This window comes from Vicia villosa, linkage group LG7 (assembly GCF_029867415.1).
Source record: "Vicia villosa cultivar HV-30 ecotype Madison, WI linkage group LG7, Vvil1.0, whole genome shotgun sequence".
Lineage (NCBI taxonomy): Eukaryota > Viridiplantae > Streptophyta > Magnoliopsida > Fabales > Fabaceae > Vicia > Vicia villosa.
Window position 1 is genome coordinate 128,133,303 of NC_081186.1, and position 17,703 is coordinate 128,151,005.

The 17,703-nt window shown below is 33.8% G+C and overlaps 2 protein-coding genes across 4 annotated transcripts; both read left to right on the top strand.

Moving 5' to 3' along the window:
* Positions 1 to 364: 364 nt before the first annotated feature.
* Positions 365 to 4,861, top strand: LOC131616800 (protein RBL-like). The gene is made up of 5 exons (XM_058888247.1): positions 365 to 503; positions 655 to 759; positions 2,478 to 3,559; positions 3,643 to 3,904; positions 4,087 to 4,861. Exons 1-5 carry the CDS (start codon positions 485 to 487, stop codon positions 4,266 to 4,268), a joined length of 1,650 nt encoding a protein of 549 aa, XP_058744230.1. The 5' UTR covers positions 365 to 484; the 3' UTR covers positions 4,269 to 4,861.
* Positions 4,862 to 7,479: 2,618 nt separating this feature from the next.
* On the top strand, positions 7,480 to 17,347 carry LOC131616801 (FAD-linked sulfhydryl oxidase ERV1-like). Of its 3 annotated transcripts, XM_058888248.1 has the most exons (8): positions 7,480 to 7,629; positions 8,007 to 8,076; positions 8,201 to 8,394; positions 9,442 to 9,519; positions 11,060 to 11,107; positions 11,818 to 11,882; positions 15,679 to 15,756; positions 16,965 to 17,337. In XM_058888248.1, exons 3-8 carry the CDS (start codon positions 8,206 to 8,208, stop codon positions 17,071 to 17,073), a joined length of 567 nt encoding a protein of 188 aa, XP_058744231.1. In that variant the 5' UTR covers positions 7,480 to 7,629; positions 8,007 to 8,076; positions 8,201 to 8,205; the 3' UTR covers positions 17,074 to 17,337. The 3 variants fall into 3 exon arrangements, with proteins under 3 accessions (XP_058744231.1, XP_058744233.1, XP_058744232.1); XM_058888250.1 differs by lacking the exon at positions 15,679 to 15,756 and having other exon boundaries at positions 16,965 to 17,347; XM_058888249.1 differs by lacking the exon at positions 8,007 to 8,076 and having other exon boundaries at positions 16,965 to 17,338.
* The last annotated feature ends 356 nt before the right edge of the window (positions 17,348 to 17,703 follow it).

A 17,703-nucleotide genomic window follows, 5' to 3' on the forward strand; every position in this document is an offset into this window, starting at 1 on the left:
TCACTTTAAAAAATTAATTTTAAAATTAGAATTAATTCTACTTTATAATAATCAAATTTCTTAAAATCATTCAAAAATTAATTTTTTTTTTTGAATTTAATTGGAATGCATCAATTATATTAAAAATTGTTACACCCAGTGAATAGTAACAGTCAGATCTTCAATTGAAACTCCCACCGTAATTTTCAAAAACTACTATTAATAGATTTTATCCACAATTTTCTATTGTAATTTTTAATAAATTTCAAACATAAACAAAAATTCATTACGACCTAAATTCCAAATTAATATGAAATAAATAAAATTAAAAAAGAAAAAGAAAAAGAAAGAGTTAGGGAAAATTTTGTCTTCTAAAACATGAGTAAGAGACTACTGATGTTGTTTCTCACAAGTTTTCGCATTCCTCTACCGTCTACTTTCAATAGCTTCGGTTTCTCGCCGTCCCAACTTTGTCACCATCCTCTTGAAGCTGCCATTGAAAACAATGAACGCATCTATAATCGGTTAGTTTTCTACCCTTCTTCGTTGTTAGGGCACAGCTTTTAAATTTCATCAACCCGCATTTAATTATTACCCTAATGTTCATGTCAAATTTTAGTTTATATTGTTGTTATTCAAAGTTCTGACAATTAATTATGCTGTTCCATATTGAAGATCCGTTGCAGGGAGATTTCCCTGAAGTGATAGAGGAGTATCTCGAACTGGAACATGGAATTATGAAATGTATTGCTTTCAACCGTCGCGGTACCCTTCTTGCTGGTAAACAACACTTATTTACCCTCTTTTTTGTTTGTTTGAATAATGCTGGTTTTAAGAAATTCTGCGTTTTTGTTACTGAATTACTTTTCTCTAGTTGATTGGAAAAGAAATAGGCTTAGTTAGTGAATGATGTAATTTGTTGGACTATAGTTCTGTAGTAAATAGAGGCTGTAACGACGAAATAGCAGCGCAGACAAATAGAGGTTGTTGTCGCAGTTGCGCTAGTTGCTACAATGAAGTGCTTCTAAAAACCCAAATATGGTAAATTTGTGAAGGATGGCGGCGCCATATGTCAGGTTTTCGGCTCTTTGCCATTGATAACATGGACTTATCCCGTTCACGCTTTGTATTTGAACTTTTAGGTCCTTTCACCCTAAAACGTATTGAGTATTGACTTTAGATTATTCACAGGGCCTAAATTTGAGGCCTAAAGCCCCACCTTTAGTGGCTCTAGGATGGGGCTGACCCTACTGCTGGATTGGGCTGCCCACTATAGCATTTTTGGGGTTATCTCTAAACTCCTCAATCTGCCATTGACTACATAGAACTTTAGAATTTTTGGGTATTTAATTTGCAATTTTGTATTTGTAAGGAACTGTGTAAGGAACTGGCTGCATTTCCAGCATCGTTTAGTTTCTGTCTACCATATAATATAAGTCAGTATTTGATCACAAAACCATCGTTCTTATTCTCTGGATATGTTCAGAATTCAGATTCTTTGGATACCATATAAGTCAATAATTGCTCACAAAATCACCGGGATCCTAACTGGAACTTTCAAACTGGCCAGACCCTGAAGCAGCATGTCTAGATTGATTTTGACTTTCTAATAGCAGATTGCAGAAAATATCCTTTCATCAAAAATCCAATGTAAGAAATAGCGAATAGTGTAGGAGGCAAATAGAAGAAGCTGCAAGGCAGTTGAAATAAATAATTATAAAATATAGCATGTTGCACATAAATAAAAGCTTACATAAACAGAGGAAAATATTCTGGAAAAAAAACTGAGGAATAGAATAAAGAAAACAATAGGTAAAAAAGCATTTTATTTGCATTTGAGAAATTGTTCCCCGTATTATGGTTAACTCCAATTTTAGTATTTTCTAAATATCTCAAGACCCTTTAGCTTGTAAATATCCAAGTGGTTATAATGCATTAAACTCTTTCGGGAGACCGTGAATTGGGTTCCATGTTCTCACTCTCTTGTTTCATCCTCTATTTTATGGCGGCACAGCCTTAATACTGTGAATTCATACTTCAAAATGTCCATTCTTCTTATCCTTTAGTGAGTGTAAATGTGTTCGGACTTTAACTGCGTGCTGCTAGCGGTAACATTTATATATTTTTTATTATGAACCTACTTCATTTAACTACCTAGAACTTTTGGGTCTGGTTATGTGCGCTGCATGTTAACTATTTGGAAATGAAAAATTCAGTACTTTTTAAGAATTTACTATTAAAAACTTTCTGAGTATATCTTATTTACACAACGATTTTCCTTTACTTGTGGGATTAGATTTCAGGAGGTATTACTAGTGTATTTCTTTCTGGTTTATATTGCAGTTCCTTTTTTTTAAGCATATAGGATTATATTTGCATTTGGATGTGTGGATTGAATAAAATTATAAAAAGTGTTGAATTTTTATTAATTATTCGTTGGAGGTATTACACGTTATCAACTTCTCATTCTTGATACTTTATTTGATGAATTGAATCAGCTGGCTGCAATGATGGAAGTTGTGTTATCTGGGATTTTTTAACCAGGGGCGTTGCTAAAGAGCTTCGAGATAGTGAATGTTCTTCTCCCATTACCAGTATTTGTTGGTCAAAGTGTGGTAATCGAATTCTTGTATCTGCTGCTGACAAATCGTTATCCCTGTGGGATGTTTTGAGTGGTAAGAGGATAAGAAGAATAGTTTTGCAGCAAACCCCTTTACAAGCCCGTCTTCATCCAGGCTCCTCCAAACTCTGCTTGGCTTGTCCTCTCTCATGTACTCCGATGATTATTGACTTAAACACCGAAGATACAACTTTTCTTAAAGTTTCTGTCTCTGAGAAATCAAGTGGACCAAACCCTGCCGCCCGCAATAAGACTTCCGATGGAAGTACCTCCTTCACACCTACTGCCGCGTGTTTTAGTAAGTATGGAAACTTGGTTTATGTGGGAAACTCTAAAGGGGAAATTCTTGTAATTGACAGTAAAGACGGTGAGGTGCGTGGCATGGTTCCCATCTCTGGTGGTTCTGTAGTGAAGAGCATTGTATTCAGCAGGAATGGACAGTATCTTCTAACGAACTCAAATGATAGAGTAATAAGGATCTATGAAAATCTTCTTCCTCCGAAAGATGAAGTTAGAGCACTAGATGAACTGAATAAGAACCTCAGTGATCTAAATGGTGTTGAGAAGTTGAAGGCCACAGGATCAAGATGTTTAACTTTATTTCGAGAGTTTCAAGATGCTATAACAAAGGTGCACTGGAAAGCACCCTGTTTCAGTGGTGATGGTGAGTGGGTTGTTGGTGGTTCTGCTAGCAAAGGAGAGCATAAGATTTACATATGGGATAGAGCCGGACATCTTGTGAAAATCCTTGAAGGGCCTAAGGAAGCCCTTATTGATTTAGCATGGCATCCTGTACGCCCTATTGTTGTATCTGTTTCTTTGAATGGCATAGTTTTTATCTGGGCTAAAGATTACACCGAGAACTGGAGTGCTTTTGCTCCTGATTTCAAAGAGCTCGAGGAAAATGAGGAGTACGTGGAGCGGGAAGATGAATTTGATTTGAATCCCGAGACTGAGAAGGTATGTGAGATTCTTATGGTCATACAAGTCTTATTATTCTTTCCTTTTCAATTTTATGATCTTAAAAGTTCATATCCTTGCAGCCAAAAGGATCTGATGTCAATGAAAACGAGGAAGTTGACATTATGACAGTGGAGAAGGATCCTAATTTCAGCGACTCTGATATGTCCCAAGAAGAATTATGTTTCCTGCCAGTATCTCCCATACCCGATGTTCATGAACAGCAAGATAAGTTCTTAGAAAGTTCTTCAAAGGTGGTGGACAGCAATAACTCTGGATCCCCATTTTCAGAAGAGGCTGTTACAAATGAACATATGATGAATCATGCTTCAAGTCCAGTAGAAGGTAATGAATGTCGTCACGCTATGCAAAATATGCTCTGTGAGGCCTTTTTATGGGCTTGAGTTTTCATCCCCATATTCTCGAATTCTCGAATTTGCATCTCTCAAATACATTGATTCTATTATTTAAAAAACATTACTGTAGTGTTTGCATTTGTGACATTTTTCGTTCAACATTATTTACAGATGATGCTATGGGAACACGGATTAAAAGAAAGCGGAAACCATCAGAGAAGGTGTTGGAGTTGCAGGCAGAAAAAGTCAAGAAACCTTTGAAATCTAGCAAATCATCGAGAACCAAAACAAAATCTTTGGTTGATGAGAATGCTGATAATGATTTTTATTATGACGAGCTTTCTGATGAATAGCAGCAGATTCTAATTCCTTTTATTTAAAAATCTATCTTCCTTTTTTAGTTTTGACAATTCTTGCCTTTGCATTATGTTGCATATCCCTGCCACACTATGTAATTTGGTTCTGTGGTGGTGAGAATTGATTTTGGGTTAAAGTTAGTTGAACGGACATTGATTTAAGTTTAGATTAAAAAAAAAAAAAGTAAAAAAAGTGATTCTTTTCCATTTACTTATTATCCAATTGTTCTTATATCACTTCTAGCACATCCAATAATACGAAAGATTGAAGAAACTCTAGGGACGATTTGTCTAATATTATTAAAGTGTCGAGAGTGACGTAAGATCTAAAACCTGTAGGTGAAGGCTTATAAGGAGTACAGGAGAGTCAATGACCATGAAACATCCATCTTTTTTTCTGAATTTTCTTCCATGCTTCCTACTTTCTATCTTTGAAAATGCACTCGTCTATACTAATTCCTTTCACAATTGAATTTAGCTATACTATTTCAAAATGGTTGATAAAACTAATTAAGAAAAACACAAATTGAACCAAGAGTTATAGGGTGTGATTGTTTCATGATGCAAATAGGATTCCTAGAATATAATCTCATATTTGTTTGAAGTTTTAACAAATTATTCCGAAGTATTTTTTATTTCTTGGAATGTAATTTATTTATGAAATTTTAAAAATTTATTTTGATGGAAATGTAAGGTGGGATAAAAATTTATTCTCATGTCAAAAGGTGGAAATTTCCCAATTTACATTCCCATGAAAATAACTAATAACTAACTATAACTACCCACTTATATATTACTTTAATATTTTTGTATTTATTTTAAAAATTATAAAAAAATGAAATTTCAAAATATTCTTAGAAACCTAAATAGCTTGCCAATAATCATTATAAATTGGGTCTAATTGAATGACCTAACACTTGATTTCATGGCCTTGCCAAATCGATAGGAGTCGGTTTTTAAAATATTTTTCAATCCGTCTCTTTGCTAAAATCTGTAAAATTATAATATTACAAAATTTTAAACAAAGAAAATACATTTGAAATATCTTTATGATAAATTTGACTCGAATCAATTGTTCATTTAATCATCTATTTTTGTACCTTACCTCTATCGTCTATATAACCATCTTTGTCATTCTCTCCACATCATATACATATACACTAATTGATGATTCAACTATAATAAGAAAAATTTATATCTTCATAAATCTAGAAAAACTTGAGTGTTCTTTCTTTCAACATTCTTTTTCAAGTCAAGTCTATAGAAAAACTTCATAGTGTGTTAATTAAGTTAGTTATGTTTAAGAGTTGTGTGAGTTTGAATAGGATAGCTAGTCATTTTCAAACTTGAACCAAGGAACTCTATTGTTGTGGTACTCATATCTAAAAATTGAGTGTTAGTGGTAGATACAAGGTACATTTAAGATTATAATGTTTTTTTAAGCTTTTAGTATGTATCCAATTGAAGATTTAATATTGTGATTATGTTGTTTGGAGAGTGACTTCCAACAAGGAAAATATTATTTTCTTATCCATGCGGAACGAATTTTGGAATTTCTAAGATCTTTGAGTAAAATAAAGGCTCAAACAAGGTAGGGTGGCAAACAGACATGCCTGTCCCGTTTAGGTTCGTCCTGCAAAAGCCCACAAGAAAACGGGACGGGGCGGTCATAGTTGAAGGTTCAGACCTAAAACCTTGGCCCTCACGACAAAAAGTGAGGGCGGAGCGGCTAAGTCCACGGGCACTGCATTTTTAAGTCTAAAAATATAAAATTTATGTTAATGCATGTGCCCGCAAAAGTCTGCATAAAAAACGGGGTGGGGCGGGACGGTCACACTAGAGGGTGAGAGCCTAAAACCTTGGTCTGCCCCACACAAAAGTGCGAACAAAACGGGCATGCCCAACGGGCCGAACCCGTTTTGCCACCCCTTCAAGGTACTGATAGGGTTGATAGAAGACTACCGCGGAACTGAAGTTTGGAATAAAACTTTGAATCTAGCAAGGAGTTTGGGACAAGATCAAGTGAAGATCTTGTGAATTCAACTATTTTGAGTGTTATGCTATTTTGAGTGAATTTGACTATTTTGAGTGATCCTGTGTTAGCTTAAGCAATTTGGCTTGAAGTGTTAAGTGTTGTTTTACTTGTCCATTGTAATAAAAACTCTTATATTTTAATTTGCAAAATAGTGAAAGACCTAATGAATTTTCCGTGGTTCACCATTAAAGACTGAACTAAGCATAAAGCGAGGACGAATGTGTTGAACGAACATGGTGTACAAATCTCTCTCTCTCTCTCTCTCTCTCTCTCTCTCATATACTTTATGACAATTGTAATTGTATAAATTGTTAATGTTAGATTGTCTATTCGATTAATCAAAGTTCAATTTGAACCTTTTGTATAAATTTGATTATATTAATTGATGCATTGCTTGTTTAAGCAACTTCATATTTCTCAGTTGTAATTTCTAATAAACTGTGCAAATCATGAAATCCGTTCAAATATATCTTTTATAATCTATGCTATCTTTCACTTCGTTCATAATCTACACTTCTATTTGTAAAACTCTGATTTTCAAAGAAAATGTTTTGGAGAATTATTTTAGGGAAAATATTTATTCAACCCTCCCTTTTCTAAACCATTTGACACCTATATTCTTCTCTAACTTAGTCATGAAGTAGAGCTCATATGAAATGAACTAATTTTTTGATGTGGTGGATAAGACTTTGGTGCGGTGGAGTGGGAGTGGACCTGCAAAACACTCAAATGCAAGTCAATGCATTAGTGAAAAATAATTTTAAAGTAAGAATGAATTGAATATCTGATATGACGCGAAGTAATCTTTATATGTGAGCGAGCGAGTATTCTAGTATTTGCCATACATTTATCAATATAATTGATTCAAATTCCTTTAAAAATATATAATAAATTTCACATTTAAATTTAATATGATAAAATTATCCCATGAATATTTTGAACTATATTTAAATTAAAATAAAAAATTTAAAAAATTAATAAAGAAAGAAAACATGTATAAAATGAGTTTTCTCTTTTTTTCATTTTAAAGATATTTTAAAAAAATCTATCTTATTTATTTTTCATTGCTTTTAAAATATATTTCCTTCAAAAACATGTTTTTAAAATTAATTTATAAAAATAAATTTAAAAAACCAAAAAAAAAAAAAACTTAAAAAAATATCTTTAGTTTTGGATTCGACTTTGAGTTTGAAGAAGCCCACCACTCCCGAAAGACATTCCCCGCTATTTTGAAAGCATTGCAAGAAGTTGCACTGATTTCAACTTCCAGTAAACGCACACGAACTTTGCAATCGTTGGAAGCAAAGCCCCAACAATAACACAGTAAGAAACTCTTCCACCCTTTTCTCTTCTTACTTTTTCTGTAATCTTTCATATTTTCCTTTGCATTTTCGGTAGCGTGTGCGTGCGAGGATACAATTTTGTAACTAAGCTTTTCTCATAACTATCAATGTTGTCAAAATAGCGATCATAGTGGTACCATAGGTAGTTGAATTTGAATTATATTCTATTGTTTTGCCATACAATGCAATTTCTTATCGAGTAGATGCTATAGTGGTAGGCGCTATAGCAATTTAGGGCAGTGGAATTTTAATTAATGGTTATTTTCCTTAAAATTGGCAACACTGATTGCATACTGCATACAAATCTGGCTTCTGTTATGTGATGAGTTCTTTTTTGTTCGCCACGCCGATTTTCAGATTCCTTTGTTTATTTATTGTGAGCAAGCTCTTCTTGGAAGCCTAGAGCTGTATACTGTTGAAGTTATTGGTGCGTTCAAATTGTAGTTATTTGTTTGTGTATAAATCATATCTTTTGTTTGGAATTTTATTTTTGATTTAATTGTTTGATGAGCTTTGCCGACTGATATATTTATCCCCAACTTGAATCTTAGGTAACATGTCTGAGAATCCAGTGCAGGCCTTATTTTATAACTTTGAGAAAGTCGCAAGTTTTGTTCAACATCATGTATCTAATTTTATAGGCCATCATATCCAGTCATCAGGAACCGGCTCTGTCAATGCCTCTATCAAAGCTCCGGTTGTGAAAACTACATCTTCTGGACAACCCCGTGGTCCTGTTGTCAAGGTATCCATCATCAATGGCTTGCAATCTTAGTTTTTCAAGACTTTTATCATGAATCTAGTGGTAGTGATAATGGTTTTGTCATTTGTTCTTTGGGCTTATGAACTATAATATGCTGTTATTATTATCATCACTGGTTAGTATCCCATGGATTAAATAGTATTTTTAAAACAAATATGTTACTTGAACATCAACTTGGGATGCTTAACTTTGACAGCAATTTAATTGGCTGATGTCGTTCTTACCTATGGTTAATGAAGTATTAAGTTTGGTTAATAGATACATCAGATGTTGCAATTCATTATCATCTACTGAATTTCATTAATCATGAATTTGATGAAATTAAGAAAGAGAAAGACATATTTTGATTTATATGGTTATATCAAGTGTTGAAAGTAATAACAAACAATTCTAGGATTGACTTAATTTAAGGAATAGTATTCAAGAAAAATAAATAACATTTTAAAAAAAATCAAAGCCTTCATGTAGGAGGGAGTTAAATGGAAGATTGAAAGAGAGTAGATCAAGAATTAGGATTGGAATTTAGCATATAGGGGTTAATATGTTGATTGTGTGTTCGATTGATCTCATTGTAACCTTTTCAGTAATCAGGCAGGGCAACATTTCAAATAGTAGCATACACAATAAACATGGCTTTTGGGGGAATATTCACTAGTTTATTTTGCTAAGATGCAGTTCTTGCAATGTTTTCCTGAATATATAACCCTAAAATGTTTCTATTGCTAGTGAATAATAATTTTTCATTTTTATTGGGAGGGTTGGAGGTGAAGCAGAACTTTGTACTCATTGATTATCATTTTTTGGCAGTTATATAGGAAGTTTTAATCCATTTAACTCAGTCCGCCTGAAGTTTTATGCATTTTACTATATTTACTATTGTAATTGTAATATATATCTGCATAGTGATTATATGTTCTCCTTTTAGAGAGTATTTATTGAGTCAAGTAATTTATTAACCAATGCAGTATATATTTATACAGATATGGATTTATTTTGATTAATTTATTTTTCATCATTTTATTTTTATAGGGTAAATCGTCTACCCCTGTGACTAAAGAAGAGCTTGGAAGGGCTACATGGACTTTTCTTCACACTCTTGCTGCTCAGGTTTTGTGACTTCTGTCATTGCAACTGTCCTGATAGTGATTCTATTGGTTCCCCCATTCTTTTCAATCACCTTATTTTTGCCATTACTTTATCTGAGAAGTAGGTGGACAGATATATTAGTGAGTAGTGACCATTTTCCCCGTTCTCGATGATGTTATTGCCTCTTAACTGCTTTGGATGGGATTGAGATGTTCTTTCAACAAATTTAACTTTGTATTTGTGATACATTTTCATGTGGTTAATCACTATTGAATGTTTGCTGTGTAGCCATTGATCATTTAACCCCACATTAGAAAAATTGTATCCGGAGCTGTTTCTCGTTATCATGGAGTTCTACCAACCTGTTACCAAGTTTTTCAATATCTTCAAATTTTGCTTCCTTCATTCCCACAAGTAAGCTAATGTATTATACTAGTCTATGTTATCAATCTCGTATAGCGGCACTGCGCGACCATCTCTAGAAATGGAACGGGAGCAGGAAGCAGAACGGCCGATATTTAAGTGACGCGGATACTAATATAGTTAATATTAATAAACACGTAATTGTCAAAAACTAAAATAAATTAATAAAAATTCAGGAAGTATTCATATTTAGAAATAAAAGTCAGAAGTCTTGAGCAAAACATATTTGCAAATGCGAATAAAATAACCTTGCTATCCTTAAAAATTTACGACTGATGCGGCCGGAGCGGCCGCTTTGACGCGGTGTCATTTTGAATCCAATCCCATTATTACGCTTGTTCCAGCCGAGTCACCCATATGTGACGGAACGGCACGGCCTGACGTGGTTTTCTTGATTTTGCTGTTCCGTGCTGAGATAACGGCTGGAACAGACGAGTTTAATAACAGAGATACTAGTTTTTCTTAGTTGTTGGCTCCTATGAAGCACGGATACCTCTAGAAGTAGGCGTATCGTGGTGTCCGACACTCATTGATGTTTGACACTTGTATAACACCCCTACGACATGTGCTAGAAAAGTCAGATAAGTGTCTTAAAAATAATTTTTTTCTTTGCTTCGACACCTTGAATCAATGTCCAACACATGTATGACACTTACTACAACACATGTCAAACCAATTCAGACAAGTGTTTCAAAAAGTTTGTTTTTTTATACATTTTATTTGACAAATCTCATACACATCTTTAAGGGTTAAATGTGTATTAAATCAATGTTATCACAGAAGAATTAAACATTTTAATTTTAATTATATATCGGTGTCCTATGATTTTGACATTATTGGCGTCGGAGTATGCGTGTCGGAGTCTGCGCTTCATAGGCTGGCTCTCAACTTCCCAAAATCTTTACATGCTGTTAAGTTTTTCTACAAATTTGGTTTATTATTTTATGACGCACATAATTTTTTTTCTTCAATTTTGTATCTGAGGATGTTCTAAAGGGAAAATATAGTTACAATTTATCTTGTTTATGGGGTTATAACGGGTTTGATTTTGAAGTTCTATCACACAACTGAAACAAGAAATTGAAAGATTTGACATTTTTAAATACACAGTTTTGAACAACCTAGTTTCTATTTTCAGTATCCAGACAATCCTACAAGACAACAGAAGAAGGATGTAAAAGAACTGGTATTTTCTTTCCCTACTGTTTCCCTGTTATAAATTATAGAATTTCATTGTCAGAAATTAGATAACACCAAGTTTTTTTAGTTTTATAATTGATAGAAGAAAACCCTTTCAATTAAACTGATGTTTTGTTATTGTCTTATGAAACTATGATACTGATATATGATTTATCATGTTGACACGATTACAAAATATTTTTTCTTGTTTTTCCTTTCCTTTAATTAAACTTTTTCATTTAGTCAAATACAAAGAGTTATAAAACAATAATACAAAGAACCGATAATACCAAGGTCTTATTTAGTATTATAATTTTTAGGAGAAAACCCTTTCAGTAAAATTAATGCTGTGGTATTGTCTTACGAAACTATGATACTTGTATAAGATTTATCATATTGACAAGATTTAACATTATACTTATAATTAGTTTGAGATAAATTTTCAATTTTTTCCCTTGTTTTACCTGTCCTTTAATTAAACCTTTGGTTCATTCATTTAGTCAAAACATAAAGAACTGTAAGCGATAATATAAATGGTTCAAAATGCAGATAACATTGAGTCATCTTTTACACATTTGATTGGCGGTTTCTTACAATGGATGAGTATATGAGATATAATTTACTTTGTTGAAATTTTCCTCCATATGGTAGAGTATATGCATTTTGTTATCCTTTTGGAAAATAAAATACTTGTAACAGACTGTATTTGCACCACAGGTACAGATCTTGTCTCGAATGTACCCGTGCAGTGAATGTGCAGATCACTTTAAAGAAGTTCTTAGGTATATTAATCTTTCGCTGTTTAATTGATTAGGATTTTTTGTTTTGGTTTTGTTCCACTTTTAATCCAAATAAATTTTCATTCTTGTTCTGACTGTCAGACTATCGCTTTTTGTCAATTATGTTTTAGTAAGAATGAACAATAAATGAATGATATCCTTAATGCAGTGGTTGGACTAGGATTATTTTGGTGAAGGTGAAGCCTTTACCGCAATATGACAAGTTTTTCTAATTATAAATTGAAAATAATTCTTCCTTTTTCTGTCATGGGTTTGGTATATGTTCCCCATGTTTTGTATTCTTTTTCTATTTTTTAATGTAAAGTTTTTGTGTACCACACATAATTGATAGGATCTAGTATACAAACATAGATATAATTTCTTTCTACGTCAATGTCTTTGCATGCCATTTCTTTCGCTTAGAAAAAAGCAATGATTGAAGTTGCTTTTGTGTGACTAGAATATCACAGATTTAGGTTGTTAAATAAATCTCTTGCAAATGCAAGATAAGGTTGCCTACAATAGACCCACAGTGGGTCTGACCCTTCCCTGGACATTGTCTTGACATGAGTTTTGTAGCATTGCTTATGATCAGTTGGATCAACTTTGTAAACTAGTGGTGGATATTATTGAATATTCCTGAAATTTGACCAATTTACAGTAGTTGCTCTTGGGTGTTAACAAGTGTGATTCTGATTTATCTTTTCGATATCAGTTTACTTCTCAATAACAAATTTAGATTTCTTGTCTGTGCTTCAAAAGAATAAAACCGAGTAGTCAAACAAGGTATATTTGGAACAATACAAGTCATGTAGATGCATGCGAGCATTTCTAAATAGCATCTGCAAATCCATGCCTCCTTATTTACAACTGAATTGACCAACATTACTTTGTTCATCTGAATTCTATTCACAAAAATTAAGGAAACTGCTATGTTTCATTAGTATTGTTTGAGTTACTTTAACTTCAACCTAATTTTTTAGTAGGTTATGACCTTAATTGTCTTTGCACTCCAGTATAGTAGCTCTTAGGGATCTTTGATATAGTAGCATGATTCAGAGACACATGCTGCAGTTTTCACGTCTTGCACTACATTGTTACGATAGTGCCCCGTCCGGTCCTATTTAAAAGAAAAAACTTACTTTTTATATTCATTGAGTATACAATGTACTCTCAATGAATATAAGAAGTAAATTTTTTCTTATAAAGAACCCAAAGAAATAACCAAATCTATTTTCACTAGGTGGGGTTTCAGGTTTGCTTGTTTAACTGCTATGTTAGTTATCTAAAATTTCTAATATACACGAGCTCTTTGTGAATAGGAATTAGTTTAAATGTATTTATTTAGTGTAATTACCGATATAGCCCTGTAACCTTTATATATACGAGAAATAATAATGAGAAAAGTATCAAGCCAAGAATTATTGACATGGTATCAGAGCGAAAAATGGGATGGCAGAACGCAAGAATCGTCATTTGCTTGATGTGACCCGCACTTTACTTCTTCAAGCTTCTGTACCACCCCGATTTTGGGTGGAGGCTCTTTCCACAGCTGTCTTCTTGATCAATCGTCTTCCTTCTACGGTTATTGATCTCGATTCTCCCTTTTTTCGTCTTTTTAAAATTCAGCCTAATTATAATGATTTACATACCTTTGGATGTGTTTGTTTTGTTCACTTACCTCCATTTGAAAGGCATAAGCTTGGAGCGCAGTCTGTTCAATGTGCGTTTATGGGGTATAGTCACTCTCATAAGGGATTTGTGTGTTATGATGTCACTAACCATCGTTTTCGTATTTCTAGGAATGTGACATTTTTTGATAATCAGTTTATGTTTCCATGTGTTTCTCCTGTCATGAATGATATTGTTACTCTTCCTAAGTTTTCTATTATGCATCAATCTATAGAACGCTATAAACCAGGTCATGTATATGTCAGAAAACACAAACAGCAGGTTCCCACACCCCTTCCCGACGCTGAACCGCCACCTGATCCTGTAATGGTTGAACCACGACGTTCTGGCCGAATATCTCGAGCACCAGATAGATATTCACCAGACAGGTATGATTCCTCACATACTTCTCTGACTGCCACACTCTCTAGCATATCTATTCCTACTTGCTATTCACAGGCTGTTAAAGATGTACGTTGGATAAAAGCAATGAATGAGGAACTTCAAGCTCTTCAAGAGAATTTCACATGGGATATTGTCTCCTGTCCTCCTGATGTTAAACCCATTGGCTGCAAATGGGTGTATTCTGTGAAATTGAATTCTGATGGGTCCCTTAACCGTTTCAAGGCTCGCTTGGTTGCCTTAGGAAACAAGCAGGAATATGGAATTGATTATGATGAGACATTTGCACCGGTTGCCAAAATGACATCTGTCCGTACGGTACTCTCTATAGCTGCTTCTAACGGGTGGACTCTTCATCAATTAGATGTGAAAAATGCTTTTCTTCATGGTGACCTGGCGGAAGATATTTATATGACTCCTCCTCAAGGTTTATTTCCGTCATCTAAGGGTGTGTGCAAGCTCAAGCGCTCCTTATACGGTTTGAAACAAGCGCCTAGAGCATGGTATGAAAAATTTCGCTCCACTCTACTTGGGTTTTCCTTTACTCAGAGTCAGTACGATTCTTCTCTATTTATTCATAGAACATCTACTGGAATTGTCCTACTTCTTCTGTATGTTGATGATATGATTATTACTGGTTCTGATCATGCTTCCATTCAAAGCCTTAAACAGCAGTTACAAGCAGCGTTTCATATGAAAGATCTTGGTAATTTGCATTATTTTCTTGGTCTTGAGGTTCATTCTACATCCAAGGGCATATTCCTCCATCAACACAAGTATGCCACAGATTTAATTTCTATGGCTGGTCTGCAATCGGCTAATCCAGTAGATACTCCTCTTGAGGTTAATGTTAAATATCATCGTGATGATGGTGATCTGTTGCATGATCCTTTATTGTATCGTCAACTCGTGGGTAGCCTTAATTACTTGACTATTACTCGCCCTGACATATCATTTGCTGTTCAACAAGTAAGTCAATTCATGCACTCTCCTCGCCACCTACACCTGGCAGCAGTTCGACGTATAATTCGTTACTTGAAGGGAAGCTCTCATCGTGGTTTATTCTTTCCTACTGGCGTTCCTCTTAAATTGAGTGCTTATAGTGATGCCGATTGGGCAGGGTGCCCTGATACTCGACGATCTGTCACTGGTTGGTGCATGTTTCTTGGCTCTTCATTGATCTCATGGAAAAGTAAGAAACAAGCGAGAGTCTCTAAATCTTCTACTGAATCTGAGTATCGTGCCATGTCTGCTGCTTGTTCTGAAATAATTTGGCTTCGTGGTCTTTTGGCTGAACTTGGATTTCCTCAAATAGAGCCAACTTCACTTTATGCTGACAATACAAGTGCCATCCAAATTGTTGCGAATCCTGTTTTTCATGAACGCACCAAACATATTGAAGTTGATTGTCACTCAATCCGTGACGCTTATGATGACAGAATAATATCACTTCCTCATGTCAGTACTCAGTTGCAGATTGCAGATATTCTTACCAAGGCTGTTCCGCGTCCACGTCATCAGTTTCTTGTTAGCAAATTGATGCTCATTGACAAGCAGCATCAATTTGAGGGGGGATGTGAATAGGAATTAGTTTAAATGTATTTATTTAGTGTAATTACCGATATAGCCCTGTAACCTTTATATATACGAGAAATAATAATGAGAAAAGTATCAAGCCAAGAATTATTGACACTCTTACTTGATTGCTTCTTGATATGTTTGGCAGATCAAATCCTGTACAGTCTGGGTCACATGCTGAATTTTCTCAGTGGCTATGTCATGTGCATAATGTTGTCAATAGAAGGTAAGTATAATTACTGTTATCTTTTGACATATATCTCAAACTTTTTTTGTTCTCGGGTTTTGTCGGCCACATTTAGTATGATAATAGGCAAGCCCTGTTAAAACTTGTGGTATGATTTTCTCTAGTATAGACAAATACCCTTTTCGAAAGGTGAAATCTTTGACAAATGTTCCAATTTTTATTCCATGAAAAGTTTCCTAGTGACAACAGTCTGCTACCGGTTAAGACGTCCTTGTTATGTTAATGCCTAAGAAAAATGCTCCTGCCCCTTTTAAATATTTGGTTTTATAACTGATAGGTTTGGTTAAACTTTAATTTCCATTTTCTGTTGCACTTTATAGAAGAGTTAAAAGATAAAATCATGCATGGGTTTCCATTATCCACCTAACCCACTTTCCAAATGGGTCTCCACTCTTCACCTAACAACAAATGTGATTTGGATAGAATTAATTTTTTAAAATTGATTTGGTTACAAAATGTGTTTAAAGTGAAGTGATTTGCATTTTGATGATTTTACTCTGAAACAGTTTGATAAAGAATTAGTGTTAGTTTTTCAATCCAGATCAAAAGTTAATTTTGATCACTTCTAGGAAAACTGAGATTTGGAGGCATAATCAAATTTTCAGAGAAACCAAACATCTTTATTTTGATTAAAGTCATGTTGGTAGAAGGAAAAATCAATTACAATTCAATTCATTGTAAAACCAAACACTTAAAAAAAAACTTTTGGGATATTAGCTCTTGATATCCTATTCTAGCCTCTATGACAAAGTGGTCTGGATCAATCTGGACTCTGATCCTTGGAATCTCATTATTGTAAATGATGGCTATTATTGTAAATGATGGTTTTTTATCAGATTTTTGAGGGCATGCAAGGCGGAATACCGCACATGGTCTAAATTTTGCCACAGTTAAACTGTATCTAAATAAGTCATGATAAATCTTTGTCACTGTTAAAACATGGTTGAACCGTGACTAACCTATAGAAAACCTCCAAAAACTTGAGACAACTCTGACTCTTACACACGAGGAAATGCATCAAATATCTTGTGTCATACTGCAATCACACTTTTAATATGAAGTGTTTGGTCCTACCTATGTTGTTGTTTCTTGTACATACTTGAGTAGCTGGCTTACAGATTTAGCTATCATACTAGTGTATATTGTTTTGAAACTCTGTTCCCATGACACTGAATGTTTTTTGGCAGCATCGGCAAACCAGCATTTCCCTGTGAACGAGTCGATGCAAGGTGGGGAAAACTTGAGTGTGAGCAGAAAGCATGCGAGATTATTGGAAGTACATCAATTTTTAACTAAACAGTAGAAACTCTTTTTAGGGAAATAGTTACAAGCTATGCATTGAATTAGAACCGTTTAATACATCTTTTTTATAGGACAAGATTGGTGTTATCTCGTGACATTGTACTAGAGTATGCCAGTAAATCATGTTACTATATTGTATCCAACAAAACAAACTTTGTTTAGTCTATAAAATTTAAAACATATTAATTTTATTTTCTATAAATTTTGTTGTTTTTTTTCAATTCTTGCTTTAATTAAAAAGTATTTTTTAATATTTCCATCGAAGACTGTAAGGCATTGTTTGGCCAGATATTTTTTGAGCTTATAGTTTATAAACTTATATAAAAATAAAAGACATGTTTGGTAATAGTGTTTTAATCATAAGTTTCTAGTTTATTTTATTAGCTTATGCCTTATTTTTTTCAGATGCTATTTTAAATAGTGTTTTAGCTTATAACTTACCATTTTTCCTTTCATTTTTACCCGCATTATTTTAACTAAAATTCACTACTATCTTTTATAACTTATTTTAATTTAAAATCAAACAATTATATATTAAATATTTTTTATGTTATTTTAATTTATCAATTACTTGAATCGTTTATCGGCTATAAGTCATTAGATACCGGCCATAAGTTATAAGCT